This window comes from Mauremys reevesii, linkage group 7, assembly GCF_016161935.1.
Source record: "Mauremys reevesii isolate NIE-2019 linkage group 7, ASM1616193v1, whole genome shotgun sequence".
Taxonomy (NCBI): Eukaryota; Metazoa; Chordata; order Testudines; family Geoemydidae; genus Mauremys; species Mauremys reevesii.
The window spans coordinates 72,719,426-72,744,727 of NC_052629.1; the positions used below are offsets into that span (position 1 = coordinate 72,719,426).

General features: G+C 41.5%; 1 protein-coding gene across 12 annotated transcripts in view; it reads left to right on the top strand.

The window, feature by feature from the left end:
- The window catches only part of PPP3CB (protein phosphatase 3 catalytic subunit beta), an 82,323-nt gene that overhangs the window by 42,955 nt on the left and 14,066 nt on the right, over positions 1-25,302 (top strand). For 8 of the 12 annotated variants that reach the window (XM_039480682.1, XM_039480685.1, XM_039480692.1 and 5 more), the window contains 7 exons: positions 2,424-2,569; positions 6,767-6,906; positions 7,004-7,081; positions 7,169-7,263; positions 14,025-14,150; positions 21,562-21,639; positions 24,836-24,920. In XM_039480682.1, the coding sequence (XP_039336616.1) occupies positions 2,424-2,569; positions 6,767-6,906; positions 7,004-7,081; positions 7,169-7,263; positions 14,025-14,150; positions 21,562-21,639; positions 24,836-24,920 (748 nt within the window). The remainder of the gene's footprint in view (positions 1-2,423; positions 2,570-6,766; positions 6,907-7,003; positions 7,082-7,168; positions 7,264-14,024; positions 14,151-21,561; positions 21,640-24,835; positions 24,921-25,302) is intronic. The other 4 variants (XM_039480683.1, XM_039480688.1, XM_039480691.1 and 1 more) reach the window with 1 other exon arrangement.

Consider the following 25,302-nt stretch of genomic DNA (forward strand, 5'->3'; position numbering starts at 1 on the left):
GTCAGCTTTCCATCCAGGGGAGTCTGGGCGCTTTTTGTTTTCAAATCCCATGTTCAGGTGATTCCTCAAAGGGCTGGAGAGGGTGTTCCCATATTCTCGCCCACCAGTCCCAACCTGGAATCTGAACCTGGTCCTCTCCAAACTCATGAGCCCCGTGTTTGAGCCCCTGGCCACTTCTTCCGTCCTCTACTTTTCTTGGAAGGTGGCATTCCTGGTGGCCATTAGATTGGCAAGGAGGGTGTCCAAGATGAGAGCTCTCATCTCCGAACCCCCTTACACAGTGTTTCATAAGGACAAGGTGCAGCTTATACCGCACACCAAATTCCTTCCAAAGGTAGTCTCCCAATTCCACATGGGACAGGACATTTGCTTGCTGGTGTTCTTTCCAAAACCCCACATGAGCCCGAGACACCGCAGCCTACACACTCTGGATGTCCGAAGAGCCTTAGCATTCTACATAAAGAGCACAAAACCTTTCCGCAAATCAACCCAATTGTTCGTTGCCATAGCCGATAGAATGCATGGCCTTCCAGTCTCTGCACAACGCATATCGTCCTGCTTCACAGACCACATTAGCACATGCTGTGAGATGGCCAAGGTACCAGCCCCAGCGATTGGGGCCCATTTGACCAGAGCACAGGCATCTTCAACTGCTTTCTGGCTCAGGTCCCCATCCAGGAGATCTGCAAGGCAGCCACTTGGTCCTCAGTGCACACGTTTAGAGCTCACTATGCTGTCAACCAACTGGCCAGAGATTATGCGACGGTCGGCAGAGCTGTTCTTCAGTAAATCATTCCATGACTCCTACCCTCCTCCAATGGTAAGCTTGCAAGTCACCTGATTGGAATGGACGTGAACAGTCGAAGAAGAAAAGACGTTTACTTACCTCTCGTAACTGTTCTTCGAGATGTGTTGTTCACATCCATTACAATACCAATGCCCCTTCCCCTCTGTCTGAGCCAATGGCAAGAAGGAACCGAGGGAGGTCAGGCTGGCAGAGTACTACATACACCTCCAAAAGGGTGCCACTCTAGGGGGCTCCCCTGCTGTCCCGACAGGAGCTGCTAAGGGGTAAAGTTTCCAACGTCCATGCACATGGTGCGTACGCACCTAATTGTAATGGACGTGAATAACACAGCTCGAAGAACAACAGTTACGAGAGGTAAGTAACCATCTTTTCTTATCACAAACTTATCTATGGTTGTTTCTGGATGATGGAGATTATATTTTCTTTTCGCTACAGGTGATATACTGTGGCTATGTGACATACATGATGTGACTGAAACACTGTCATTTTCAGATAACTCTGAAACTATAGAAAATGATGGTGATCTTGAAGGTGGATAGTCTTCAGAATCCTGTATGTTGAGGATGGATTCTCCTAAACAAAATAAATCAGTGCAGTTATTTAATTATTACCATACTGCTCATTTAGTATTACTCATTGCATTCACTGACACTCAGTACTACTTTAAAGGTGAAATTGTAAAAGGAACATCTGCCTATTTCAGCTATTTATTTTTTATCACAACTGCATCTAAAATGATGATTTTTTCACATCTCTAGTACCATAGAGTAACAACTATATTTTTTGCTCAAACATGAGAATTCAAGAATAGTCCAGAAGGAAGACAGGCAGTCCTTAAGAAAGAAGTATGAAATAAAAAAGGTTACCAACCTGAAGATTCTCCATGTTCAGACATGTTCCTTTCATCATCTTCAACGCAGCTTCCTCCTGAGAAGGAACACTTCTCATGATGTTGTTTCATTTGGGCAACCAGGCCTTGGATTTCTTTATTGCGCTGTTTGCATTTTGCACACATGCCTGTCTTACCCACAGGTAGAGGAACTTCATTAAAATATTCCCAAACTGGGTCTCTTACGGCCTGTGTACACAAATTTGCAGAGGGACAATAGGGTTGAGGTCTGTTACTTCTCACCTCTCTATATTTATTTATTTATTTATTTATCTAAAACTATTTTTGCTGTTGTTAAGCATGTTATCTCTGGAGGCACAAATCCACAGTTTAAGAACTGCAAAACTAAGCATCTCTGATGCTATTTTCTAGACTGATAGGTTTTTCCCTCAAAAAGCATTTTATCAAAAAATCCGATTTTAAATTAAAACAGTGCGATTTTTAATTTTTTTTTTAAATATCATTGATTTTTATCCACCCTGGTTATAAAACTTTGTCCATATTTTATATTTGAGGAGGAAGAGGGAAGTATAAGTTTAAAGTTTTGGAAAGGAATTTTTCTCGAATCAGCTTTGCCTATGTCTTGATTTTTAAGCTTATTAAAATGTGCCATTTTTCTATTTTTAGTATTTGCCATATAAAAAATGTTTTTAAATTTGAAAGCACCAATAAAGCAGTTTCTTCATGTTGTGTAAGTCTTAATGGTTTGTTTTTTCTTCTCTACAGGTAAAATAAAGTATTCAGAAAGAGTCTATGATGCTTGTATGGAAGCTTTTGATTGCCTCCCTCTTGCTGCACTTTTAAACCAACAGTTTCTTTGTGTTCATGGTGGACTTTCACCAGAAATAAACACACTAGATGACATTAAGAGAGTGAGTATGTTTGTGTATTTCTTGAAAAGGGGGGTGGGGGATTTGTGAGACTACTTTCAAATGTCACTCTTTGAAAATGTCAGTGTATTTGTTTCTGGTTTTTACTGGCTCTTTCTAAGCACAAAACAGGATCCAGACACTTGGATTGAGGGGCAGGGTTTTTATTAATTTTTTTTTGTTGCAAAGAAGAATTGCAACAAAGGAGAGGCTGAGGGAACTGGGCTTATTTAGTCTTCAGAAGAGAAGAGTGAGGGGAGATTTGTAGGAGCCTTCAGCTACCTGAAGCGGGGTTCCAAAGAGGATGGAGCTAGGCTGTTCTCGGTGGCAGATGACAGAATAAGAAGCAATGGTCTCAAGTTGCACTGGAGGAGGTCTAAGTTGTATATTAGGAAAAACTGTTTCACTAGGGGGGAGGTGAAGCACTGGAATGGGTTACTTAGGGAGGAGGTGGAATCTCCATCCTTAGGGATTGTTAAGGCCCAGCTTGACAAATCCCTGTCTGGGATGATTTAGTTGGGGTTGGTCCTGTTTTGAGCAGGGTGTTGGACTAGATGACCTCCTGAGGTCTCTTCCAACCCTAATTTTCTATGATTCTATGAGTAATCATGGATTTTATTATCTCAAACACAGACATAATTGCAGTTAAACAACTTAGTTTCTAGAGTAATATAATTGCACCAAGAAATTTAGACTTTTGCCTTTAATTTATGCACCCGCTTTAAGTTCTTTACTGCAGAAGGGCTAGAATTTTAGCACTTTGCAGGATTGAGCTCCTAAAAGCTAAGTGTTGCCTTAAAAATCAATTGCTTTATTAAAGATCAAGTTTAATTTATCCCTCTAAAGTTAAACATGAAAAGTCTTTTGGTTCTCGTTAGCTATTATTTATATCAAAGTAAACAAGTTTGTTGTGTGTGTTTGACAGCTTGATGTAGAATTATATTTTAAATACTTTTAATTTTTTATAAAGTTATATCATTTGGCATTTGTTTGCTGTCATTATCTAACATATTGCCTCTAACTTTTGGCAAACTTTTATAATGGGTTTATATATGAAAGAAATTTTAGAAATCCACATGACCATTTTGATCTAACTGTCTTGAGTTTATTCAGAAAAGCAAAATTCATATTGAGAACCAGAAATACTTGGTAAAAGCAGAGTTCAGTTTTAAAGTAAGATAGCTCTCACTAAATATAGCTATACCATGTGAAGAATGTACAAAATGAATCACTCTATAGTTTGATGTGTTTTCTTGTCATAAGAGACTTCTTTTGAAATGTCAGTGTGTCATTTTAATTTGAAAACTTGTGTGTTGCTATCTTGATAGTGTGGATATATATTTTTTTTCCTCAAAAAAAACCCCCTTGGACTTTTAAAGTTGCAATATGATGTAATATTACAACAATCTGAGTTACTCTTATGGAAAATTGGTAAAGTACTTATTTGCCTACCAACTTCTTGAAGTGGTCCTGTTCATGTGGAAAGCGTTGTAGTTATATCAGTAATTAAGGAGGATGAAAATATGTTTTTAAAAAATTATGTGCTATTAAATATTTAGTGTATTCCATTAAAATGATAACTGATACAAGTGTTACGATATCAAGCCTTGTGTCTGATAACCCCTACTGGTTTGTCAGTGGTTTTACCTCACATGGAATGTTGATGTCAGGTGGTGATGATCCTGTCATACTAAAATTTTTAATCTTCTGTTGCTTTCTCTTTGACTATTTCTCTTCAGTTTGCAGTTAACTGACCTTTTTTCATCTGATATCTTGACTGTAGCATTTGGTTCCTCCTTCACAAGAGTGGTATTGATTATTTCAAGTTTTTGCAACATTATCATAAAGTCTGAGGTCAGAAGCATTTTATGCTTGGACTTAAACTTTCTAATTTCAAACTAGTCAACTTGGAATGAAAAAAAAATCAGTTTCTTAGTAACCAGTAAGATGCCATTATCTGGTGGAGAATCCATCATTGCTTCTACCAGGTCATCTGCAAGTAATAAAGGGCCTAAAAGGAGATCTTCCTTTACTCCATGCGGGCAGGTCTTCTTTTAAAAAGGGGAGTGGAGGAAGAATCATGTGATTGGTGACAAGCCAAGTGCATGAAAAATGAAAAACCAAGTCAGTCATGGTTCCAAAAAAATTCCTGGTCTACTTTTTTGTCACCTATGAGTTGTGTGACACCTTAGGAGAAATTGATAACATTTTGTTGGTCCTGTTGGGAAAACTGGACTTTGGAGGCCACAGACAAAAGAAAAACTTTTAAGGATGATGGCCTGTACCGAAGCTTATGGCTTGTCGTACAAAGGTGATGGTAGCTATAATGGACAACACTCATTCAGATACCTTAGGAAATACTGAAAGTGAGGCAGGTTCTGTCTCTAGAAATTTGGGATGATTTTCAAAAAGGGAGCCCATCAATTTATTTTTAAAAATAAAATTCTTGTTGGAGAAACAGCTTGCCTCTCCTGTCACCAAATGGCGCAGAAGCCCTTCCACCGCCCAGGAATGGGATGAGGTCCTCTGGAGCAGAGATAAATGCAAATGACTAGAAACTAGGAGAAAATGAGTTCTAAACTCACTTTTTTGCTGATTGATGTTTACAATATTGTACTCTTTACAACTATTGTTGTTAAGCACTGCCTCATACCCCCACTAAGATGTTACACAAGATGAGACTAGAACCCAGCTCTCTAATATAGCAGAGATAAGTACCATACACTTAGCCCCACTGCCTCTGAGAACCTGCCACATCTTTGTCCTTTTCTATGCTGTCTGTAAAATGGGGCTACTTGTGTATACATAACTAAGGCTGCGAATCTGTCACAAAGGTCACGGAAGTCAGCGATTCCGTGACTTTCCAGGACCTCCATGACTTCTGTAGCTGGCAGTTGCGACTCACTCCAGGGCTGCCCAAGCAGCTCAGGCAGCCCGGGGACCAGCTGCAACCCCCTCCCCAACAGCAGCGGTTCTCGGCTGCCCCCCACCAGCAGTGGAGGGAGTCCCTGGCTGCTCCCCCCTCCAGCCGCGGTCCAGGGCTGCCTGCTGCGGTCCCGCCTCCCGTCAGCCGCAACTGCTGCAGTCCCGGGCCAGCAGGGCTGCCTCCCACCAGCTGCAGCTGCCATGGTCCTGGGCTGGCGGGGCTGCCTCCACCCAGCAGCGGTCTCTGGCTGGCCCCCCAGCACCAGCGGGTGCCCCAGAGGCCCTCTTCCAGAGCAGCCAGCTGCACCCCCTGGAACCTCCCAGAACACCAAAGATTTAGTCAGGAGTATATAGTACAAGTCATGGACAACTCACAGGGCCGTGAATTTTTGTTTATTGCCTGTGAGCTATCCGTGACTTTTACTAAAAATGCCCATGACTAAATCTTAGACTTATACATAACCATTGTTTCATTGTGTTGTGCATCCATCCTCCTTTAGTGTCTGGTTCACAGGGGATAATAGGCTTCTCTTCCTGATAGCTAATACAGTTAGTCCTGTAACTTTTCACTATGGTCACTGGAAATGTAACAGAGCCACTGAATTAAGTGTTTCCAAATGGGTCAGAAAGGACATCTCTGAAGCATCTTAAAGAAAAGGTAAGAAGCCTTCTCCAAAAATGGTCAAGACCCATTCCATGAGGTCCACAGCAATGTTATGGCAGAGCAATAAAACTTTGTATGAAAAGAAATCTGCAGAGACCCTAGGTGGTCATCTCTTCTTTCCTTTATTAAACTGTCCAATGTGGATATTTTTCTTCGGATGCTGTATTTGGTTGTCTGGTCATGTTGGCTGGTAGTTCTTAATTCCCTTTTATTCCACTCTTTCTGTGCTGCTACTGCTTACTAATTCCCAGTGGTGTCTTCAAATTGGTAAATGTAGTGTGCCTGAGAAAAGGACAATTTTGTTCCTTCTCTGTAAATTTACGTACTCCTAACATACACATCCGTCAGTCTGGAGGATCCCTCGCCTCTTCTGACAATTAATTATCTTCATTGTTCTCAATTGTATGTTCAAATCTTCCTCTTGTTTTTTTGGCATGCATCTGTCTTATAGAGAAGAGGAAACACGCTTCTATAGAGCCTACCTCTCTCATGTGGTGGGTAGCATTTACTTTGTAATGCTTTGGCATTGGTTGATGTGTATACTGTACAGGTGAGAAGCAAAACTGACCTATAAAATATTTAAATCAACTTTGTGTTTGTTTTTTAAACAGCTAGATAGATTCAAAGAGCCTCCTGCATTTGGACCAATGTGTGACTTATTGTGGTCAGATCCCTCAGAAGATTTTGGAAATGAAAAATCACAGGAACACTTCAGTCATAATACAGTCAGAGGATGCTCTTATTTTTATAGGTAAAAAGAAATCTAGGATTAATTGACATTTTAATACTAAGAGTTACACTTTACTAAAAAAATAAATATTTTACTCGTAGTTGTTTTCATTTCACAGCTATCCAGCAGTTTGTGAATTTTTGCAAAATAATAATTTGTTGTCGATAATTAGAGCTCATGAAGCACAAGATGCGGGGTAAGTGTTTTATGTCCTTACAGAAATTATTCAACAATACAAAATAATCATTTATTACTTTATGATGCAAATTAATCTGTTTTACAGCTATAGAATGTACAGAAAAAGCCAAACTACAGGATTCCCATCATTAATAACAATTTTTTCGGCACCTAATTACTTGGATGTCTACAATAATAAAGGTAAGAATTTAGTGCTAAGGAATTAGTGCTAGGTAAGAATTTAGTGCTATATTAAATTAAAACTTTTCAAAACAAAAAAAAAAAGTCTAACAGTAACACCATAGAAAATCACCATACAAAATCAGTTTTGTATGGTGTTACTGGTAGAGCGAAAAAAATCCAAGCCTTTTAAGTCAAACTAATACAATATGTAAAACACATATGGGCAGAATTACTTGAATGTGTAAAATAAACTGATGATCTCTCATAATGACGACATCCAGAAATGAAAGTGTGCTTTTCATTTTTAGAAGTACCCGCTGTGACATTACCCAGGGTGCAATCTGGACTGACTGACAGCTCCATCTCCTCAATTCTCCAACCTGGGGTGCCTTTTATACTGCTTTGCTGTGAGAGCAACCACTCCTGCTCTGCCTACACCCAACCTCCAGCATGTAAATCACTCGCAGCTATATTATATGAGTGCTATAGCCAGCCACCCATGAATTATGCTGCAGGGCAACACCAGCAAACTCCCAGTCCAAGATTTTCCCCCAGAAGGGTGCGTCTTGTACCGCCCAGCCCCTCCTGGACAATACAAGATCATATAAAGTCCGTCATTTCATTAATAGAAAATGATATGCACAAATGTTACCTCAAATGAAGTTTCCCAAACCCTTCAATCCAAACACACACTGGTTTAGATAAAACAATAAAACAAGTTTAACAACTACAGAAAGATAGGTTTTAAGTGACTGCAAATAATGAGGCATAAAAGTCATAATTGGTTACAAGTAAATAAAAGGTAAAATGTAACTGATACCTAATTTAACAAGCCAAGTGAATTCAAAGCATAAAGTTCTCTCTCATCATATGTTCTAGCAGTTTTACTGGTTGAGTCTTTCAGCCAGGATCTCTCCCCAGTCCGATGATGCTTATTTTATTCTTAAAGTGTTGTCGATGCCATGAGTAGAAATGGAGAGATGATTTGGGGCATCTGTTCCCCATTTTTATCTTTTCTTCCTCTTTGAGAATCATCTCCAGCTGGGATTCAGGAGACATTCTGTGGGATGGGAACTTCCAACTGTTTCTTTGCCAAGTTGTAAATTTCTCACTCTCACCCTTTTTCCTGCCAAAGGATGGCCGCTTAACCAGGTGATAGTCCATTTGATTCTGTTGACACCTGGCTGAGGCATCAGTTTGTCTTTTGTTTTTGAGAAACTGGTTTGTGCCTGCTTTTCTAAACTTGGAATATGTCTCAGTAGCATGTTTATAACTTTATATACAGTGTTGCCGCACACATTTTACCAGGACAATAATGATCAGCAAATTGAGTTTTCAAATGATACCTCATAAGGCATACTTTGTATAAAATCCATTATAGTTTTGTAAAAATGTTGAACATAGGATTCTTCTTTGAGCGATGTCTTTGTGGCTGCTACACTTCAGATGTCGGTGTGTCCTGGAGCCATCAGTCGGAGATTTATGGTAGCAGTGTCCACACTTACTCAGTAGATGTCTTGCAGTGCCGTTGGCATCTCATTTAGCGTGCGCACGACCCGATCCCTCCAGTTCTTTCCCAACCGTCCTCGACCTGAGACTGAGCTCTGTGGCAGTGTTCACAGTTCTTCACAAAAAAAATTAGAAATAGTATAATTCAGATAGACAGCAAGTTTTTAATAATAATTAGTTTCGCTTAGATAGCTAGTAGTTTTTTAAAAAAAAGAAAAAGGTTTTCTCCTGGTTTCCCCTTCCCCATAGTTTCTTCACAGCAGGGAACATTCAACTGTTGAATGCTGCCTGGCTCCCCAGGGTTCAAAAGATGCGGCTTATGTTATGAAGCGATGCCAGTTTCTGATGGACACTCGTTATGTGTCCGATGTCTCGGTGTGGCGCACATCCCACAAAAGTGCAGCCACCGTAATAATTTAAAAGTGAGAGTCAGGCGCAACCGTGATCACCGCTTGAAACTAATCTTAATGGAGAAATCTCTCGAAACGGAGACAGAAGAACAGACCTCCTCCTCTGCAGGCACCCCAACTTCAGCAAAAGAGGACATGCCATCCTCTAAAAGATTGAGGAAGAGAACACCAACTTTGCTGCAGAGAGTACCACAGAAAAAAAGGCAGTCTCCTGCCAGGTCGCTACTCCGATGCCAACAACCACAAGGCTGAGCACCTTTGATGCTCTGGGTACCTCTGGCACCGCCCATACTGGGACCTCTGCCAAGCCCCATCACAAGAAAACAGAGTTGAGGCATAAAAATAGACATGTCTCCTCCATGGCACTGACCTCACTGGCGAGAGACACTGTGCTGAGACTCTTCCCAGGAACCATGCCTCCACTTCCAGCACCAGTGGGAAAATCCAAAATGGCACCACCCATGCTAGTCAAATAATCACAAAAATTATCAGCACTGACGACTGCTATACCATTCCCTTTACTTCCCGCCCACCTACCTTACTCCCCTCCCCCTCCCTCTTCAGGGACCCTTCTCAGGAGCACCTGCTACGACAAGAAGTAGATCATCTTCTACAGTTAGGTGCCATAGAACAGGTCCCTCACAACACAGAGGAAGGAATTTTACTCCCATTACTTCTTGACCCAGAAGAACAGGTGATGGAGGTCCATCTTAGACCTCACAAAACTCAACAAGTTTGTACGAACCCAAAAATTCAAGATGATCACACTGGGCACAATACTACCAGCGCAGCAAAAGGGGGGACTGGTTTTCAGCCCTTGACCTTCAAGATGCTTATTTTCATATTGCCATACATCCCATTCACAGTGGAAAACTATCACTTCCAATACAGAGCACTACCGTTCAACCTGTCCACCACACCAAGAGGTTTTTTGAAAACCCTTGCGGTAGTGGCAGCACATTTACACAAATGAGGGGAAATGATTTTCGTATACTTAGATGATTGTCTCCTCAAGAGCTTGACTCAACAAGAAGCAATATAAATGGTCCAGAAGACAGCTGCACTCTTCAGGAATCTAGGGTTGCAGATAAATGAACACAAATCAACCCTCATTCTTGTACAACAGTTGGACTTCATTGGGGGCACACCTCGACGCCATAGAGGCCAAAGCATCGTTGCCTCTTAGCAGATTCACAACAATGACCAACCTTATCAGCAGCAGCCCCCAAAAACCCGCACATATAGGACTACAACTATTAGGTCACATGGCAGCCACCACATTTGTGGTAGGACACTCAAGACTATATATGCGCTGCCTATAGAGCTGATTGAACTCTATATACATACCCAGCAAGCACAGCCTCCATAAACGACTAACAGTACCGCCAAAAGTCTTGGATTCTCTACACTGGTGGACAAGACTAGAAAATATATGCATGGACATCCCCTTCCAGTAGGACCCTCCCCCAATGATAACTATCACAGATACATCCCTGATAGGCTGGGTCTCCCACATGAACCAACACACAGTTCAAGGCAAATGGTCTGCCGAGAAGACCCACTTACACATCAGTCTACTCGAGCTATGTGCGGTACACAATGCCTGCAGACATTTCCTGTCACTGATAAAGAACAAATCAATTTGCATAATGACTGACAACGTTGCCTGCATGTTTTGCATCAATTGCCAAGGAAGAGCCCGATCGCACTCACTAAGCACCGAAGCCATGAAACTGTGGAACTGGTGCATTCACCACAAAATAAACATCTTAACCTCCTACCTTCCAGAATTTGACAACAGACACATTAAGCAGACTTTTCTCATGGGAGCACAAATGGAAAATGAACAATGTAGTCCTGCAATCTATATTCCAGTGATTCCCCCCATCAACTTGTATGCATCCCCAACAAACCACAAATGCCCATTATTCTGCTCGAGAGCAGAGATGGGATCCCGATCACTGGGCAATGCCTTCCTCATCCCATGGGATGCAACACTCATGTATGCATTCCCACCGATCCCTTTGATCCCACAGTAATACACAAGATACGAATACAAAAGGCTACTGGATAGTCCTGACGTGTGCCAGACAGGCCATGTTCTTATCCTTACCCGATGCACATGGCGATATCGCCCCACGAGTGCTCCCTCTTCGGATAGACCTTCTGTCACAGAACAACAGTTACACTCTTCACCCAAATCTGGCGAAACTCCACCAGAAAGCATGGTTCCTGCATGGTTCCATTATGGTGAGTTAGCCTGTTTGAAACAAGTCAAACACGTATTACTAAACAGCAGATCAACTATGCCGTAAAACTTACCCTTAAAAATTGAAAAGGTTCTCCTCATGATGTTAAGAAAAACAGTTGACTGCCACTACAGCACCTACTGCCACTACATTCACTGATAAAGAACAAATCAATTTGCATAATGACTACATGTTGGAGTTGAAACGCTTGGGTCTTGCAACAAACTCGGTCAAAGTGCATCTCATGGCCATTACAGCGTTCAATCATGGAATTGAAGGGACCTTGATATTCGCGCATCCAATTACTAAACGCTTTTTCACTGGTCTACAGAACATTTACCCAGAGAGTCGCCAACCCACTCCAGCATCGGATCTAAACTTGGTATCGAAATGCATCACCAGACCACCATTTGAACCTTTAGCCACCTGTTCCTTACTGCATCTCTCCATGAAAGTGGCATTTTTTGGTTGCTATCACTTACACCAGATGAGTAAGTGAGATAGGGGCCCTTTTGGCCGATCCTCCCTACACAGTATTCTTCAAGGACAAGGTCACGTTATGACCCCACTCAAAGTTCCTACCAAAAATATCATCACCCTTTCATATAAACCAACCAATTCACCTTCCCATGGTTTACCATAAACCACACAGGAATCCAAACAAAGCCATTGTGCATATATTAGATGTTAGACACGCATTAGCATTCTAGTTAGAACAAAGCCTTTCCGAAAGTCCCCGAGACTTTGTGTCCATGACCGAACATTCAAAAATAAGTGTTACATCCACTCAGACACTATCTAAATGGATCTCCACCTGTATTCAACAGTGTTACCCAAACACACAATACAGAGCCTCCTAAGGACATCAGATCCCATTCCACACAGTCTATATCGACCTCAATAGCATTTCCAAACAATGTGCCTATAATAGACATATGTAGAGCAGCTACTTGGGCCTCTGCCCATACATTTACTGATCATTATGCAATCATTCAAGGCCCGATGCCATAATTGGCCTAACTGTACTTGCCTCTACAATACAAGCGAACCCAAAGTCCCTCCTAACCTCTGAGGGGCACTGCTCTAGAGTCACCTGAAGTGGAGCACCCACAGGGACATCACTCAAAGAAGAGAAGGGTACTCACCTTGTGCAGTAACTGAGGTTCTTCGAGATGTGTTCCCCTGTGTGTGCTCCACTACTCATCCTCCTCCCCTCTACTTTGGATTGGCAGTAAGGACTTTACGGTAGAGAAGGAACTGGAGGGATTGGGCTGTGCGCACACTAGATGAAGCACCAGCAGCACCATGAGACATCTACTGCGCACGTACGACCTGCACGGACACTGCTACTGTAAATCTCTGATACCTGAAATGGAGCACCCACAGGAGAACACATCTTGAAGAACCTCATTTACTGTATAAAGTGAGTAACCCTCTCATACAGACTCTTACACTCAGAGTGCTTTCCAAACAGGCTGGGGTGCTCTGAGCAGTTCACAATGTAAATACAAGCTGAGAAATAGAGGTTAGGGGCCAAGGAACACTAGTAGGCAATTTATATACAAATCAGCTCAATTTGCAGCAAGCCACAGAAGTAAGCTTTTAAATGTGGACAGGGAAGAGACCATGCAGATGAGCTGTGGGATGTAGTACCATACATAGGGGGCTGTGTGGAAGGAGGCATGGAAATTATTGTGGGAGAAGCTAAAACAGCGGGACAAAGTTGGAGGCAGGTGGAGAGCAGCCTGAGGCTTGACAAGGCATTGTAAGTAAGGAGGGGACAGAGTTAGGCAAACAGGGCCGGCTTTAGGCATCACGGGCCCGATTCAAAGAAGCTGCTGCCGAAGTCCCACTGCTGTCTGTGGCGGCAGCTCAGTCGCTACCGCGGAAGAAGGTCCCGCCACCGAAGACAGCAGCAACGCTTGAGCTGACGACGACGACAGTGCCAGGACTTTGGCAGCAGCTCAGTTGGCTGCTGGTGCCTTTGGCGGCATTTCAGTGGAGGGACCCTGCTCCGCGGCAGCGATTGAGCTGCCGCTGAACACAGTGGCGGGACTTCGGCGGCAGCTCCTTCGGGTCGTTGCGGGGCCCTCTTAGGGGCGCAGGGCCTGATTCCGGAGAATCAGCCTAAAGCCGGCCCTGTAGGCAAAGCTTTGAAGGTGATGAAAAGAAACTGAAATTTGATTGTGAATGTGTAGCCAGTAGTCCGTTGATTAAAATGTGGGATAATAAAAAATCGAGCCAGTTATACTGTTGTTTTGAGTTGGATGTTTGTGACAAAACCTGCAATGGCACTTTTAGTAGTTTTTCCTCTCTGTGTCCATTATTAAGTTAAGTGTCAGTGCAATTTTGTATTCTCCTTAAAATGTATCTCTTTTAAATTGCAACATAAAGTGATTTATCATATAACAAAGCTCTCTGTTCGAAATATGTTCCACTGTAATCATGAGTAAAGGATCATAGAGTGTCTCTTGCATATATTTTTACATAAGGTGTAATATAACTGTAAATGTGGGAAAAGATAATCGAATCTCCCTGATGATTTTGTTTTTATTATACTTAGTGTTAAGGATAAAAATTCTTGCTTTAATTTCTAAATGTTGTTTTGCAGCTGCTGTGTTAAAATATGAAAATAATGTGATGAATATTCGACAGTTCAATTGTTCTCCGCATCCTTATTGGTTACCAAATTTTATGGATGTCTTTACGTGGTCATTGCCATTTGTTGGAGAAAAAGGTAGAAACTATGCTGTACAAGCAAACTGCATAAAGTATTTGTGTTTTGTGTGGTTGTTGCAGGTTTATATTTACATTAGAGAAATTAAGTGTATGATTTCTCTTAAGGAACTGTGTTAATCATTGCCACTACTCCTTTGGTTGTCTCAATAGGGTGCAGACTTGTGAACACTTGCCCCAAAAGACCTTTTGCAAGGTTTTGTAACTCCCCATGTGAAAGTGCTGTAACATGTCCATAAAGGATGGTGATCTGGGACATGAGGTAGTCTACCGCTGTGGGTTCTCTGTTCCCCCTGCTTTTGGCTGAGGTAGCTTGATTTTTGTCTGATGGAGCAGAGGAGGGAATGGAGAGATTTAGAAGAGATGATGGCACTTGTCTGCATAGTCTAATGAAAATCCCCTTCCTTCTGAAGTATATCTCTGAATCAACACACTATTTCAATAAAACTGTTTCCACTCTACAGAATAATTTGTTACATTTTCCTAATCTTAATGATGTAGCATTCTTAAATATTGTCTAGTTCTGATGGATGTTCTTTTAACATTCTACAATGCCCAGAAGATTTACCTTTGATGAAGGGCAATTTATATATAATTGTTCTCCTAAAATACAATTTAATAGATATCCCCGTTCTACCTCCCTCCCTCCAGAGATGGTAATTTTAAATTTAGGACAATTGGGCTCCAGGTAGGTTTAAGTAAAAAGCAAAGCAGTCATGGTTGGACATTAGGTTGTCCTATTTAAAATCCAACCAATATATGCTGTCGGAGAAAAACTCAGTTCTCACTTTTTGGTTGGGTGCAGCAAAGTCAGATACTTTATTTCTCAAGCAATCGCATAGCGGGAGAGAGTGCGCTAGGACACAGGGTTTCCCCCTCCTAGGCAGGTATCTCTACAGGTAAACAATTACAGCAAGCACTTATACTTTTTATTACATACAATAATAAGCAACAGCTGCATTTTGTTTATACATAGGTCATCTTTAGCTTATTTTTCTCACTTCTATTTAGACTATAGTCTACATTCCATATCTAACACAAGGTCACAACAACTTCTCACTCAGTTCTTTCCCATTCGCCTCACACAATCCTCGCTTCTACAAATCTCGCGTTATTAGGGTTAGCCTGACTCTTGCTAACAGAGACTGTCATGCATTGAAATCCCCTTCAAATCCCTGTCAATTCTTGCTCTACTTCCACAATGCTATAGTATCTTGGTGAAAGGGTTGTAGAAAGCTCTTCAAACGTAGCTGAAAAGTACTCTTGAGACCAGTTGCATAAACGCAGGACTCTAGATTTGGGTTAATATTACCTTCTGAGAGAAATTATAATCGGATAGTTTAGGCTTTTTTTTAAAATATGCTCAGTGTATGTAGCAAATTACTTTATGGATTTCAAATAAAAGAAAGAATAAGTGTTGGAAAGAGTTTTCTGTTCATATGTAATTACGTGATGAAATCTAAATGTCAAGACTCATCCGTTTATATAGTGATCTTTTGGACAATTAATTGATTATTAAGTACAATAAATGTATAATTCTTATTTATACAGTTTGTAGGACATGTAAGTGGTGGCAGCTGCTCATTAAAATGTAGATTATTTTTAACTTTTCAGTGTTTATTTGGAATATTACTTGATTTTGCTTATTTGAGGGGCTGGTAATTAGATAAGCTTGCTGTTAAACGAGAATTTTTTTGTTCAGCCAGCATATGCTTACTGCTGCAACCACAGTGCAAGTTAGTAAAGGCCCTTGTATTTTCTTTCTGTTGGCTTTCAGAAATGCACAAACTTTGACATTTTAACCAAAGGTTAAATCTGGCTTTGCCAATTGGAAGAAATTTACGGCAGAATCCATTTTAAATTATCATAGTGTTTGTGAAAAAACAAAGGCAGTATGGTCCATTGCCTTTCTATTCAGGTAGATAAATTTTATGTACTTGTAAAATTGAGTTTCATTTCAGACCATAATTAAAGTTGAGAAAATGCCAAAATATAAATTATCTCCATTTTACTGTTGACTGACCATTCTGAATTCTTGATATAGAAAAAAACTGTTTAAAGCAGCGTTTTTAATTTAAAATATTTTTAAATATTACATTTTAAAAGCCATATACTTGGTTTTGGCTGGCTGATATTGCTTTTGGGGCAGTCTATTCCTCAGTCAGGAGACCCAGATCAAGATCACTTTTGGGGTTCTTGCTCACAGGCTTTGTTACCCAGGGTTTTCAAAACCCAGAGGAGTGAGAACTTAACTGTTTCTGTCCAGGCAGTGTAAGGAATAAATCAATGGGGACACGGCTCCTCCGTCTGATAAATGTTTGATACAAACGAGTACTTTTATCTAAACCTACTCTTTATTAGGTCTCAAGCACGCACACACACGCACACTATAGCAGTTGGTTCAGAGCATACTAAACTTTTATATTCATCAAAGTCTGAGGTGGTTTTGAGGAATCAACAGGCTTCTGAGGGCCCGCCTTCCCTCCAGTTGCTGAGGAGTTTTCGTGTCCTCAGACTACTTCCAAATGAATCCTTTTGCCTAATCTTTTATAGCTAACTTAAATAAAGCACATAACTCCTAGTGACTCCTAGTGGATCACCAATTCTCCTAGTTTCAGCAAACTACTCATTTCTTATCAAAGCATTTCTAGTCATAACAACAATAAAATTTGTTTCAGGCACTTAAAACCAAGGTTGGCTGTCCAAACATTCCTTCCATTTTGATTACCAGAACTGCAGACATGGAGCTGCCCGGCCTTGCTCCTAGGCCTAAAATTATTCTTAGCTACGTGATGTTTGATTTTCAGCTAGCCGTGACTGAACACACAAAATAGCTGACTGCTCCAGTACTGTCACATTCGGAGGTAACATGCAGGAATGTCAAATTCTGGGTTACAGCTTTGTAGAGAAGGATCCTGTAATAGTTGTGCAATACTTGAGACCTGCTGCTAGTTCATCTGTTTTAATGTGAGGCCTCATTTGGAGTACTGTGTCCAGTTTTGGGCCCCACACTACAAGAAGGATGTGGATAAATTGGAGAGAGTCCAGCGGAGGGCAACAAAAATGATTAGGGGGCTGGAGCACATGACTTATGAGGAGAGGCTGAGGGAACTGGGACTGTTTAGTCTGCAGAAGAGAAGAATGAGGGGGGATTTGATAGCTGCTTTCAACTACCTGAAAGGGGGTTCCAAAGAGGATGGATCTAGACTGTTCTCAGTGGTAGAAGATGACAGAACAAGGAGTAATGGTCTCAAGTTGCAGAGGGGGAGGTTTAGGTTGGATATTAGGAAAAACTTTTTCACTAGTAGGGTGGTGAAGAACTGGAATGGGTTACCTAGGGAGGTAGTGGAATCTCCTTCCTTAGAGGTTTTTAAGGTCAGGCTTGACAAAGCCCTGGCTGGGATGATTTAGTTGGGTTTGGTCCTGCTTTGAGCAGGGGGTTGGACTAGATGACCTCCTGAGGTCCCTTCCAACCCTGAGATTCTATGTAACCAATGGCATTTTTTTAAAACAAGCTAAACTCTCCCCAATCTGGATATTTCAAAGTGTTAGTGTGCTTCTAAATAATTCATAGAAAATCTCTCTCCCCATACCCTATACATGCACTCACTTATGCATACCTCACCATTGATGTGTAAGGATATACAGAGAAGGGTATGAGAATTTAATGAGGTTTACGATAACTTTAAAAAAAATTGCATGAGGAGTGGTAGCACATCTTTGTGTTGTATTGTAGAGGATTTTCGGGTGAGGGAATGTCTTTTTATAAAATGTGTAAACATTGGGCTCTCTAAATATTTTAAAAATATAATAATGGGAAACCCTGATGCAGAAAATCAAACTTTATCAGTTTTTAACTCTGACTCTTGCCTTAAATTATTAGCTGAGGATTTTGCATATTTATTATGCCTAAAGTAGTGTAATGTTGTTTACATTTACTTTTTAAAATCTGTCAGAGGAGTTCACGTGTGTGTTCTCATAAGAACAAAATATGGAAATTCTGGACTATGAGTCCTTGTCATTTAAAGGACTTCTGTTGTATGAGAGTATAATATATCTTATGTTACACAGTGCCAAGCACATTGTAGGCACTTTGCAAATAACAGTAAATAATGCTGTATTCTTCTTCGAGTGATTCTTCATGTCCATTCCAAGCAGGTGTGTGCACGCCGCATGCACGCCAGCTGGAAGATTTTCCCTTAGCAGCGTTCGTAGGGTCGGCCCTGGCACCCACTGGAGTGGCGCCTCCATGGTGCCCTATATAGGGGCCCGCTGACCCTCCACCCCCTCAGTTCCTTCTTATCACAGGTGACGGTTAGCTGCAACTTTGCTCGCTCTCGCAGCAAGCCTAGTAGTGTCCCTATTGAAAGTTGATAGTTAGTTTTTGCATAAGTTCATTAGTGTTAGTTGTAGATAGTTAATAGGTGTTGGGGAGCTTCCCCCCAACGTGATCGTCGCCCTGTCCTGGGGCATGCCCGGGTCCCCAGGGTTTAAACTCTGCATGGACTGCAGGATGGATGCTGAAGGATGACCTGCACTCTTCCTGCTTGAGGTGCCTCGGAGAAGGCCACCAAAGAGACCGCTGCACTATCTGCAAGGGGTTCCATCCCAGGACTCTTAAGGACAGAGAGTAAAGACTTAGAGTGCTCCTGATGGAGGAGGCCTTGTGGCCGCACCCAGCACCCAAGCCAGCCACACCCGGTACCCAGTGCCTCTTCCACGGTGCACAGCGCTCTGGCACCGTTAGCAAGAGAGGAGGCTCAGTCTGAGAACTCTAAGTCCCGGCACTGGAGAGAATCAGGACGTAGAAAACAAGCCTCCATGCGGCACCAATCACCATCTCCGGTGCCCGCGAAAAAGAAGAGGCCGATCCCCCCACCAGGACCTTAAAAGGCCGGCAGCATCCACAAGTGTGGGACAAGCCGTGCCACAACCGCACCCTCCAACGGTCCCGTTGACTCCTGCCCCCGTGCGGGAGCAGTCGAGTCTGGACTGGTCTAGGTCCCCGGACCTCAGCAAGGATGTGCGCCTCCCTTCTACACCAGAGGCGTTCGAGACAGCCTTGGACTTATTAAGCCTCCCAGCACCCATCTTCCCGCACCGGAGGGCAGAACTGCCAGGACGGCCTGACCCCCGATCCAGTCAAGGAGCAAGCCGGTCATGATGACGCCACAGGCCTCGCCCTGCCCCACTCCGGCAGTACCGGTGCAAAGGGAGCATTTCCCGGCCTCATGGCACCGCTCGCCGGCAACAGTGGGTACTTCCCCTCCTCGGTCTTCATATTCGGAAACCTCGAGGACAGAGGCGGAATCCTATCGCTCCAGTAGATCAAGAAGCAGGAGATCGGCTTTGCAGACAAGCCAACAACCTTACCCGGTGCCGTGGCAGCCACCCTCCCAGTGGCCGTCATGGACTCCCTGGGCTTACCATCAGACTCTGGGACAGGTGCATGGTCTGTGCTCCAGGTCTGCATCGGTTTCTTCAATGTCGGTGGCTCTGGCGCAGATGCCTCCACCACTGGTACCTCCATCCGACAGGAGTGTGCCACAACAGACTCCGGAACCACCTAGTCAGACATTGGCACCGATGGGGGCCATGTCTTCAACGCCGCAGGCGCCGCTCAGCACACCTCGTCGTTCAGTGTCAACCCCGGTACCAGTCGCGGTGCCGCATCCTACATCCGTACCGGCTACGCAACCTGAATACCGTGTGCCGCAGACCCCTGCAGAGGCCGATGGTAGTGAGGACGGTCCTCTGCAAGTGATCTCCTCTTCCTCGCCCGACGAGGCGCTCGTGGGAACTTCAGCGGCACCGGCCCTAGAGGACAACTGGGTGCTTCTACAGCTACTTAAAAGGGCTGCACAGAGCCTGTTGATCCAGGTGGAGGAGGTCGAGGTGGATGTAGACCCAATAGTGGACATCCTGGCTCCCTCGGGCCCATCTCCAGTTGCCCTACCATTGATCAAAACGATAGCTGACATGTCCCGCACCCTTTGGCAGACACCAGCTTCTTTGGCCCCTACAGCCAAAAAGACAGAGAGGCGCTACTTTGTACCCTCCAAGATTCCGGGAGCAAAGAGCTGCCAGAGATTTTCCCCGCTGCAGAGAAACATTCCAGCAGAGGGGAAAGGCTCTGGTAGGGGGGAGGCAGTGGGGAAAGGCTCCAGCAACTCCCCGCTGCTGAGCCTTTCCCTGTTGCCTTCCTTCTGCCCTAGCACCTTTCACTAACATGTGTAGCTACACACTGCAGTGTGGGTGCAGCCTGATTTTTGCTGCTGAATGTAGTTACACATACCGTACGCACTGCTGCTAGCATTGTACATTGTAGACGTAGCCTTTGTTTGCTAAGTAGTCAGCAAAGCATCATGTGAAATTGTTTGATTTAGCTTGGCCCCATTAGATAGTACAGTAATAAGTGCTAGAGAGATCCCTAAGATGATTTGTCATTTTATTAATATATAGGGTATTCCAAATTCATGTGAAGTGTTCCCCATATACTTTAAAGATTATTGGAAAATCTGGCTTAAACTTTTTTTCTCCTCTGTGTGCCTTCACTAAATACTTTGAAAGATTCACAGTTTTTTCTTTTTTTTTCTTGTCATCTATACACTTGTATGGAATTACTCTTTTAGGAAGGTACCTTGTAACCTAATTGGAGCAGATTCACAGCTTTTTGCATTAAGGACACTCTTTTCGAGCACATGAAAGGGGTGGGGTGGGCCATCATGCTTTTTAATAGGGCAAGGTGTTTTTGCATGTAGTGTTTGTTTATTTTTCAGTTGATATAAATATTATGTTGGCATTTATCCATGTCACAAATGTAAATAATATTTTTAAATATTGAGTTCCATTTCCCCCGCTGGTTTTCTCTCTCATTCCTTCCCTGTTGCACCATGTTATGGTTAAGCGGGGAGACTGGAAATCTCATCCTCCAAAGGCTGCATTTAGAGCCACTTTTTTTTTTAATGATACTAGCTAACTGCTCAAAATTTAGTCTGAATTGATCAGCTTTTGTACAAATACAGCTTAGAGTTTATTGGTTTTTCATCAGATTCAAGATTGCTTGAATGTAGAAATATCATTACTTATAAAAGGAGATCCTTTCTAAAAAGAACTAATTCTGGACCATGGGTGTGGGAAAAGAGGGAAGTCTGTGATGCTATTCCAGCATTCTGTCTTTGGACAGTGGTGTTACCTTAGCATCATATTTTATGTTTCATCCCATGAATATACACATTATGAAAAGTCTCTGTCTGGGAGAGTAGATTGCTGAGCAGCTGAAAAAATACATACTGGGGTGTGAAATTTTGTCAGCCATACATAAGTGCAGACAATTTGTTACACTTCACATATGAATTAATATATGTAGCAGTGTGTAGTTGATTAATTCATTATCATTCTTTTCAACACAGTAACAGAAATGTTGGTGAATGTTCTGAGCATTTGCTCTGATGATGAATTAATGACAGAGGGAGAAGATCAATTTGACGGTAAGGTCACCTTTGTATCTAAAGTACTATATTTTCATGGAAACGTTTCTATACTAGTGGTTGAGACTTTGACCAGTTGTATTATATGTTGGAAAAAATTTTATTGTCTTTAGGGTTTTTTCTTTTCTTTAGATAGTATTTTTATATTTGTAATATAATATCTTGTTAAATAATAATATTTAATGTACTGTTCAACAGAACATTTTCAAAAATTCCTAGAACTTACTTTACCGGAAGAATAGAGTAGATTTGATACTACACTTGGATAAACAACAATTGTTGTATACCCTTCTTGACACTGTCTCTGTTTTGGGGGCTTCAGAATTTAATCCTTATTTATTATATTAAAAACAGTAACGAAGAAATTGTACTGTAGTAAAAGGCTGTATTTTCAGGTCTTGAAGGTTTTGATTATCTGTATGAGCTACCTGAACTTTCCTGGCATTTATGTTGTTGCCAGAAACGTGAAAATTAAAAATACAACCTTAGGTCCTGATCCTACAAACACTTAAACATACAGTGTTACTCACATGAGTAATCCTATTGCATTTGGGGAAGGGTGGGGGTGGAATATTCATTTGCTTAAGCAATTATTTCATTCTCTAAAGTGACAGGCTTTCACTCTCAGCAGAGACTCACTGAGCATTTATTGACCATGCTCCCTCTTTAGTACAGTAGTTGAACTATTTGCTAATTTTGATTGTTTTTATATTTTTATCTCTTCTCTTTTATAAGTTTCTTTGCTTGGTCTATTCTATCTTCTCTTCATAAATAGATTCTCCAAATACTTGACAAATTTTCCTTGCTTATCAGAATTGTAAAATTTATCCAATATTTTCCACTTTTTATTCAACTAATTTAAGTGTAGCAATTTTTCATTTCCTTCACTTTTCTTTTCCAAATTCATTCTTTATTAGTACTGCCAGGTAAAATATCTTGGGTTTTTTTAATTTGTCTCACTTTTTTTCTCCATCGTTCACTTCTTTTTTTTTTCTGCACTCTCTATCTGAAGTACAACTCTCGTATGTCAATAAAAAAGGTACAGACCAGACAGAATAGTAATGTCTTGAAATATGACTTCATAGATTCATAGTATGAACGTTAATAGTACAGAACATGTTTATATACTGATATATGTATGTGTATGTAGAATTTTTGTTTTACTATCAGTCTGTTAAAAATATTTATAAAGATTTGTATTTGTGTAATTAGAAGTCCTATTCCAAGACATTTGTCTTTCTGTGCATGAAAATATTTCTCCTTTCTTCCATTCCTCTTTTTTATAGAATTTCATTCTTTTATCTCTTTCTAATATTTTATCTTTGGACCTGCATGTGTAGGGAGCATTCACTTTGTCTTGTTCTTTATAATGATTTTTAGTGTGAACATTTTACTTCAAAATTGTGCATGAAATATGTTTAGAAAATGTTCCAAAACCTTGTTTGTATGGTACGTTTAGCATCTTCTAATTAGTTTTAGATGGAAAAAAGTAATATGTACGCTGTGCAGTTTTACAGGTGTTGATATCATAGTTGAAAATGGATCTATTAACTTAAATCTAGTAGCTAACAAACATTTTCCCAAATCCCAAACTGTAGACACTTTTGTTCAGAAAAAAATTTCTGATTGTGTGATCATTTGGTCAACAAAATATTTGAGGTCTGTACAAATTCTGTCATTCGAAGGAAATATTTTTAATAATAATGAACACATCAGTTTCATGTGATATTTATAATGGTTATGTGAATCTCTTGGAGAATAATAATATTGCTGAATGTGTTTCAGATTAATAATTGTATTGCACTTGGCTTGTGGAAGGTGTGGAGTATATAATTTGGCATTCCAAGTTCACCCTCCGCCTTTTGCCCTGCTTTGCTGGAACGCAACATAAGAACGGCCGTACCGGGTCAGACCAAAGGTCCATCTAGCCCAGTATCTGTCTACCGACAGTGGCCAATGCCAGGTGCCCCAGAGGGAGTGAACCTAACAGGCAATGATCAAGTGATCTTCCTCCTGCCATCCATCTCCATCCTCTGACGAACAGAGGCTAGGGACACCATTCTTACCCATCCTGGCTAATAGCCATTTATGGACTTAGCCACCATGAATTTATCCAGTTCCCTTTTAAACATTGTTATAGTCCTAGCCTTCACAACCTCCTCAGGTAAGGAGTAACGCAACATATGGCTATATCTCCATGTACACAGTGCGGGTGGTTTCTTCCCCAGATGACTGAATATTCAGAGGAGACTTTTGAAGTGTCCATAGCTTTAATGGTGTTGATTGGTCTCTGGCTGATCTCTCCATTTGAGGGTCAGCAAGAGAGAGAAAAATTATGTGTGGGGCCTTCCTTCTGCCCACAGTAAACTAAACCAAAATAAATGGTAGGGATGAGGAGGGAGCTCCTGCGCTGTAGCAGATCAGAAGGAGGCAGTGATGGTCCTCCTTTTCCCACTACAAAGCCTCCTTGATAATTTTTGTTTGCATTTCTATCTTTCCCCACCAGTCTGTCTCTCTCTTTTGTGGAACATGCAGCATTTATTCCAGTCCTTTGGTAATGGTAATTCCTGCAAGTGGTGCAAATTTACAAGCGAGAATAGATAGTCCCTAGAATTGGGAGGTAAAGGAGTCCTCACATATTCCAGCTGACTCTGCAACCGTCTGCCACTGAACTCTTTGGTTTTGTTTTGAATTTTTCTGTGTGTATGTCTCTGTCTGTCTCTTTGTGTGTGTGTGTGTTGTTTTGGAAGCCTATGCAGAAAGGCTGTCTACCCTTGATTAGTACAGTCTGCCAAAGAATCAGTACCAGAACAGTAACCTTTTGTGTCTTGTACATATCAGCTGCCGCTATGTTGTGCTGGTAGGGCTTAATTGATTCAGGTGTCAGTGAAGAATTTAGTAATAGAAAAGCCATGAGAATGAAACGTTATAGTTGTGAAAGCTACAATATCAGTGGTTTTGATTATAACTATGTTAACTTGAGGTTTTTTTCTTTTTGTGGATGAGGCATTGGTTTTACTGGCCCCTTTAGGTGAGCAAGGCCAGTTTTATAATCAGCACACAGTTAAATGTTTTGAGTGTTGGACTTCTCTTAGGAGAGTTGTTGAATTTACAAAGTTGTACTGAATTAATGCATTTTTATAGAATTGTGGCCCTCTCTTCATGAGCTTGAGACCTTCTTTTATTCCATTGAAAGTAGGTACAGCTGCAGCACGAAAAGAAATAATCAGAAACAAAATACGTGCAATTGGCAAGATGGCAAGAGTCTTCTCTGTTCTGAGGTAATTACACATTCTTTCTCTCCCCAGTAACCCTGTTATATTGGAGGAGAAAAATCTAATCCAGGCCATTGGATGTGAAGTGTTCTTCATGCAGATCCATAAGCAATAGCTTAGTTAAAATTCTGGCTTCACAAGTTGTTCTAAAAGATTGCTAGTGCTGGGGTATTTGGAGAGAAAATATTTTTATTTTGAAGGTTACCTTTGAGACCTAGAAAAAGTAGAGCATGTCTCTTTTTAATCAAACAGCTAATCACTGTGTCCTAATTACAGATGTCTGTCTGTCTGTACAGATATTGAAATGACAGTTGTATAACAAAGGGGATTGGGGCTGGTTAGGAAAATGTCATGAAGCTCAGGACTATTCTGTTACAGATTTTAACAC